This window comes from Pholis gunnellus, assembly GCF_910591455.1.
Source record: "Pholis gunnellus genome assembly, chromosome: 16".
NCBI lineage: Eukaryota > Metazoa > Chordata > Actinopteri > Perciformes > Pholidae > Pholis > Pholis gunnellus.
In genome coordinates, this window is record NC_136543.1 from 7,907,379 (window position 1) to 7,913,977 (window position 6,599).

General features: G+C 47.0%; 1 protein-coding gene across 1 annotated transcript; it reads left to right on the forward strand.

The window, feature by feature from the left end:
• The first annotated feature begins 408 nt into the window (after positions 1-408).
• pygo2 (pygopus homolog 2) lies at positions 409-5,177 on the forward strand. The gene is made up of 3 exons (XM_079176134.1): positions 409-1,399; positions 2,030-2,082; positions 2,240-5,177. Exons 1-3 carry the CDS (start codon positions 1,348-1,350, stop codon positions 4,022-4,024), a joined length of 1,890 nt encoding a protein of 629 aa, XP_079032260.1. The 5' UTR covers positions 409-1,347; the 3' UTR covers positions 4,025-5,177.
• Positions 5,178-6,599: the final 1,422 nt, after the last annotated feature.

Sequence of the window (6,599 nt, forward strand, 5' to 3'; positions counted from 1 at the left end):
ATAGTTATGTTAATCATTTGATGTTGGATGTTAAATAAATATAAATTTTAATGTCACTTCATAATCTGTTTAATTGGCTGTCTAATTAATCTCCACTCCTTCTTTAATTCGGGTATCGTTGGGAAATGGTCTGTTTTGAGCTGCTCCACATATACCAGTGATAGGTATGACCCGTATTTTACGTATTTAGTAAAATGCTGTTAACCACGGTTATACAGATAGTTTCTAAAAAAAATAACATTTTAATGGTATATACTATACAACATAACCTGTGTTTTAATCATTATAATGTGTAATACTTTTTAATTTCATGAAACATACATATCGACTCCCCCATGTTTGTGATGAGATGTAACCTTCCATGGTGCGCGATACTCCTGCTTGTCCCTCTTTGTCCGGTGGCGACAGTAGGCCATGATAATTATGGCAAAATTTGCGTTTTTGAATGAATTATAGTTGAATGGTGGATCAACAAGCATACACCGTGTGAGGACTGGTTTCTGGCAATGACACAACAGAGAGTTTCAATTTAAAGGACAGCAGAGCAAGCAACGGAGAAAGGGTACAGTTTGCTTCCAAGACAGTCTGCAAGATGGCTAGCTATCTTCAGTGGCATGCTAACGTTAGCTAGCAAGCTAATGTTAGCATAGTAAACAACAGTTTTCAAAACATGATCAATTGCTTTATCTTATAAATGCTGTGATAAGTGGAACTGAGTGCACCTTTTCACAAATGACTGTACAACGGCACATCACAGTTTCGGATTAATGTTCCAGTGTTGCCGCTACTGGGGTAAAATCTCACCGCTGCTAGCAAGCCACATTGAGTAACGTGGCTAGCTAGTTAGCCAAGGTAGAAACTAGCTCGCGTTAGCTAGCTGGTGGACTTCTTTGCTACACATCTGTAAGTGATCATTTACAGAGGGAGGTGGGGGGGGTGCTCTTGTAACTTGCTTGTACTGGCAGTCAAGCCAGGTAGCGAGCAACCAGTTTCACTCAGCTGGCTGGATCTGGTTTTCAACGAGACGAACTTGTGCTAATAAATAACGTGAACCAGCTGAGTTTCTACCTGACGTTTTATTTGGTGACCAAATCCCGGCGTGACAGACACCGTGGCGAAATATTTTGCAGCAGCAACGGAGTTTGCAGACCTGGGCCGGCGTTATAATATAAAATACGTGTTACTAACTGCTGTGATGATAACCATTTTAACGTGATTGACATGACCTGAAGGCAGATTCCACCCACTCGACTCGTAGCCTTCAAGACGTCGTCATTTTTTTTAAACTTTGTTTTTTCTTGCACATGAACGGTGATATGCCACTTCACCGACAGTCATAATTAGCTAATGGCTGCCGAATCGGGGAAACTACTGGCGGGACAAGGAAAACGAAGCAAAGGTAGGAATAAATTTCACCCATCTCCCAATCAGACCGGAATCATCCATTACTGCGCTGCAATGGGCTGCACTGGTGCTGTTAGCAACTCCCTTCTCGCCCCCCCCCCAATGTGTAAACTTCACGACTGTCTCCGGTGGTGGCTGTTTCTCCCAGAGTGGATCTGTGGACGGGGTTCATGTCTATCTTGCTATAAATGTACCTTCAACTCCGTTTCCTCGTTCTCATGTTCTCGTCTTTTCCTGTCTCCCTCATTGACCTTACCTCTTCTGCCTCTTGTTTGCGGCCTCTTTCCCTCTCGCCGGGGTCATTTGGTCTGCCTGGGTCATTTTTTTTCTCGATTCCAAGGCTTCACAACCTTGGTGGTGATGGCGTCTGGATGTTCAGCATCTTGTCCTCATGCCAGTCTATGTCCCATCATCGAATCCATCTCAACTGTTGGACTTGGGAAAAAAAGAGGCCCTAGGTCTAACGCTGCTCCACTCTGTCACTCAGGGGTATTGGCCAATCCAAATGTGATGTTGCGCTTGATTGGTGGTGGACCAATAGCATGAGACATGGAATCATGTTGTTATGGCTAATATTACATTTCCCCCTTTTCCCACCCCTTCCCTCCATATTTCACTCTTTCAGCTTCACAGATGAAGAGCCCGGAGAAGAAGAAGGCGAGGAAATCGACCAACCAGGTAATGGTTGTTTTTGGCAATCTGATTACTTTGCCACATCAAAGAAACATTCTCTCTTTATGTGACGAGTGGACCACGAACACTGCGAAGAGATCGGGTCTTGAGAAAGCAATACGAAAAATCATATTCTGTGTTTTTGTTATCCTTTTTGTTTTAGGCGGCAGGATTCTCCCACCTCACGGAGTTTGCACCCCCTCCTACCCCCATGGTGGACCACCTGGTTGCCTCCAACCCCTTCGACGATGACTTCGGGCCCCCATCCCGACCTACTGGGACAGGTGGACCGAGCACTGCTCCATTTCTTCCCAGCCCAGGCGGAGGAGGTGGGTATGTCGGTGGGGGCAGAATGGGCGTGGGCATGGGCTTCATGGGAGGCCCAGCTGGACCAGGCGGCGGCGGCCAACCTGGACGGAGGCTACCGTTCGGACCTCCATCCAACGCTGGTCCACACCACCAGCTTAGCTTTGGAGGAATGCCTGGCTTTGGAGGTGGCGGCGGTGGTGGTGGTGGAGGAGGGGGTGGGTTCCCCCCTGGTGGACCTTCTCAGTTCAACATGCCCCCAAACTTTAGCCCACCCATGCACCCCGGGCCAGGATTCAATCCCATGTTGTCTCCAGGGGCTATGGGAGGTCCTGGGGGAGGGGGGCCACCCCACCCTAGGTTTGGCATGCCTCCACAGCAGCAACACGGACAGGGTGGACACCCATTCAACAGCCCACCGTTACCTGGTGGCGGAGGTCCCAGAGGGCCCCCGCATGGCCCCCTGCCTCCCATGGGAGGAGGCATGGGTCCTGGGATGAACATGATGGGTGGCATGGGCGGTGGCCCCGGAGGCAACATGGTGGGTGGGTTACCAGGTATGCCCCCTCAAGGACAGTTCCCTCCCTCGCAGGATGGGCCCTACCCTGGCCCCAGTCCGCCAGGGCCAGGCAACGAGGATGTAAAAAACTTTGGTGGAGGAGGGCCTCCGCCTGGGCCTCAGCAACAGCAGCAGCAGCAGCAGCAGCAGCAGCAGCAACAACAACAACAGCAGCAACAACAGCAGCAACAACAGCAGCAGCAGCAACAGCAGCAACAACAGCAGCAGCAACAACAACAACAACAGCAGCAACAACAACAGCAGCAGCAACAGCAGCTTAGCCTAAATCCTAACGGCCCCCCTCCTAATAATACCACTCCTGGCCCCCCTCCTAACTCCGGGCCCCCTCAACCAGGAGGAGGCTTCCCTGGCCACCCTGACGTCCAGCAGCCCAATTCCAATACACCTGGTCAGCCTCCCTCAGCACCGCCACAGCCTAACCCCAACTCTTCTCCTACTGGTCCCCTGAATGGATCAGGCCAGCAACAGCATCCACCGCCCAGTCAGCTACAACCCCCCAGCAATGCAAACACCCCCAACTCTAACAACTCTACCCAGCAGCAGCAACAATCCACCCCACCGAACTCTGCCCCTGGCTCCACTCCGTACAACCAGCAGAACAACACTCCCGGTGCTGGTGGTCCCATGCCAAATGCGGCCCCCAACCCGGGTCAGAACAGCATGACCAACAACAACGGAGGCAACACCCCTGGCAGCAACCCCAATCCCCCCTCTAACTCAGCTTCGACCCCAAACACCCAGTCTCCGCTGCCCCCCGGCCCCGCTGCCCCCTCGACCGGGCCTGGCACTGGCCCCGGAAAACTCGGCGGCCCCGGGATGGTCTTCCCTTGTGGCCTCTGCATGGCGGAGGTGCACGACGACCAGGACGCCATCCTGTGCGAGGCGTCGTGCCAACGCTGGTTCCACCGCGACTGCACAGGCCTGACCGAGCCGGCGTACGGGCTGCTGACACGAGAGAGCGCCGCCGTCTGGGCCTGTGACTTCTGCATCAAGACCAAGGACATCCAGGCCGTGTTTGTGCGCCAGGGGTTAGGCCAGCTGGTGGCCGCTAATGAGAGTTGAGGAGTGGGTGACAAAAAGAGCAGCATGGAGGTGCGTCACATAAGGACAAATAGAGACATTCTTTGCTTTGATCTAACTGAATGACCTGTGTGTCATGTCAGCTACTCGCTTCTCTTGACCAGCCCTTTACTTGTTCACTACACAGAGAAACACAGTCATTGACATTCATGCTTATATATAGCATGTCTAAGCCCCCCCCCCCCCCCCCTCCCCCAAACGAGTCAAAAGTAATGATGAATGTTAAACTACACGGTCCTTCAGACATCTCGACTGCCAACCAGCAAAGCACTGACACCAACACACTACCTCACACACTTTGTGACTGACTGGCACCGACGCTCCCGCGATGACTGACTGTGATCGACTCGTGCACCACAGGAGCGTGATGACATTTCAAACACACGAACCCACGTTAGACGGAGAACGAAATGTTGAAATATTCCCCTAGTGTGTATTGATGCAGTGACTGAAATCATCGGCGTTATTCTCCATTTTTCTTGGCTTTAAATTAATACAAACATGATATATATAAAATGGAGAACAAAATAATTGAAAGAGTGCCTGTAAATCTAAAAGGGACTTTGTTTCATTCATGAATTGATTCACAGCTTTATTTGCCATCGGAATACTTCATTTTATCAATAGCCTATCACATTGTCTTTTTACTGCAAGCAAGTGGAAAGAAAATCGAAAACTACATCAGTAGTATTTTGTGAAACAAAAGTATTTGGGGTGGGGGGGTGGGGGGAACATATCTTTTGAATTTAAATTGGAGTCCGTTCCTCCACCCGGACACGTACACACACTTTGACCACGTACACCTGTTGTTTGGTACCCAGTGCTGATTAACCCAAAGGAGACCCCGGCCCAGATTTCATCCACTTCACAGATGTAGTTGTAAATATTAGGACAAAACAATTGTCTGGAACTTCCATCAGTTGTGAACATGCTACAGAGTTGACCAATGAACAAAAATAATGAGTTAAAGTTATGTGTCTTGGTTGTATACAGTATGATGTTTTGGGTTTTTTTAATACAGTACTTTACTCTGCAGTACACATGAATTGTGAAGTCAGTGCTTTTGGATGGTGTTGGCAAAGCAAGTAGTGACATCACGTCAACAGATGTGCATAGTCCTTCAAAAAAAAAAAAAGAGTGGGACAGGGGGGGGGGGGGGGGGGGGGGGGGGGGGGGGTGCATGTGAACCAATGCAGTAACTGTCTGATCTGTTTGTTTATATTCTGGCCTCTGCGCTGCAAGAGGCCTTGAAGTAGACCAAATAACTTAAGAGCGAACAATACCCATTTTTCACATTTCTGTCACGGTATACGGTGTTTATAACTATTCTTCCCTCTGTCAACTCTTTACTTTTCGTTATTCAATGTCCAAGTTGCCTTTCTTTTTCTTGCTCTCTCTGCTGTTCCGTTTCATTTTGTACTGGTATCTGTGCTGTGCTCTTGCTCTGCTCTGGCGCCTCCTGGTGGAACCAGTGAGTCCCACACCAGGTGGGGAAGGGAAAGGTACTGAACTCTGAAGTAAAGACAGAACTTTTTTTTGTACTTGTCCATGTCTGTTTTTATTCACATTTTTTTATTTGTTTGCTAATTGTTGTATTAAAATGAGGGTTGGAAAACCCAATGAAACAGGTAACAACGTAATTTCTTTGTCACAAATGCTCAGTGACACCTACAGTTCATTGTATTAACTATCTACATACATTGTTTTCTAGAACATCATCAGAGGTTTGCTTTGAGTTTAGAAAAGCAGGTGAAACTTAATTTTATGGGTCTGTACATTCTTAATCTCCTAAAATATCCTTGGAAGTTTCCTGAAAAGAATAATAAATTGGCTCGAATTATATAGGTAAAATAGAGAAGGTGCATCAATTGGTACACTTCAAATTTATTGCAATAAAATAGCATAAAGTAGAGAATTTTAGTCAGCCTAAACATACAAAAACAGACAATCTGTCAAGAAGCACACAATTCAACAGTGAATATAGTAATGTCTCCAGAGATAAATTATCATTATACTTTACTTTGTTTATAAATGGAGCTACTCTCTGTCACTTCTCTTTTGCTTGTAATTTGTACCAAATTAAAATGTTCTTGCTGGAAAACTTCAATCAACCAAATACAATCTCAACACATTATTTGGATATTTAAGATGAATTTGTGTGAGGGTTTGAGTTCATATAGAGACAAGAAATATAGGCCTACCTATAAATTGAAATTATACAGTATAAAGTATGTAAGTATCCTTTTATGTATTGAAAATACTCCATCTTTTGGAGTATTAGTATAAATAAGATTTTCCCCTCCAAATATAGGTCGATTATTCGCTATTTCTATCATATATGCAATTTAGTGGTCGTAGGCTGCAGTGGAGCTACTGTTAACTGAATGGAGAATTTTTCCTGTCCATAGTTATTTCGTTTTGCCTCAGCAGTGATCCGTTTGTCTCTTGAACTGCATTTCTATTGGCTATGATCACCGCCCAAAGCTGCCATGCACACATTTTCAAAAATGTATTGAGAAATCATTTTCCCGTAACACCTCTGTAGAGACGGGTCACA

Coding starts and splice junctions, on each gene's coding strand:
- pygo2 (XM_079176134.1), top strand. CDS start 1,348: ATGGCTGCCGAATCGGGGAAACTACTGGCGGGACAAGGAAAACGAAGC. Junction 1,400..2,029: donor ACAAGGAAAACGAAGCAAAG/GTAGGAATAAAT, acceptor TCACTCTTTCAG/CTTCACAGATGAAGAGCCCG. Junction 2,083..2,239: donor CGAGGAAATCGACCAACCAG/GTAATGGTTGTT, acceptor TTTTTGTTTTAG/GCGGCAGGATTCTCCCACCT.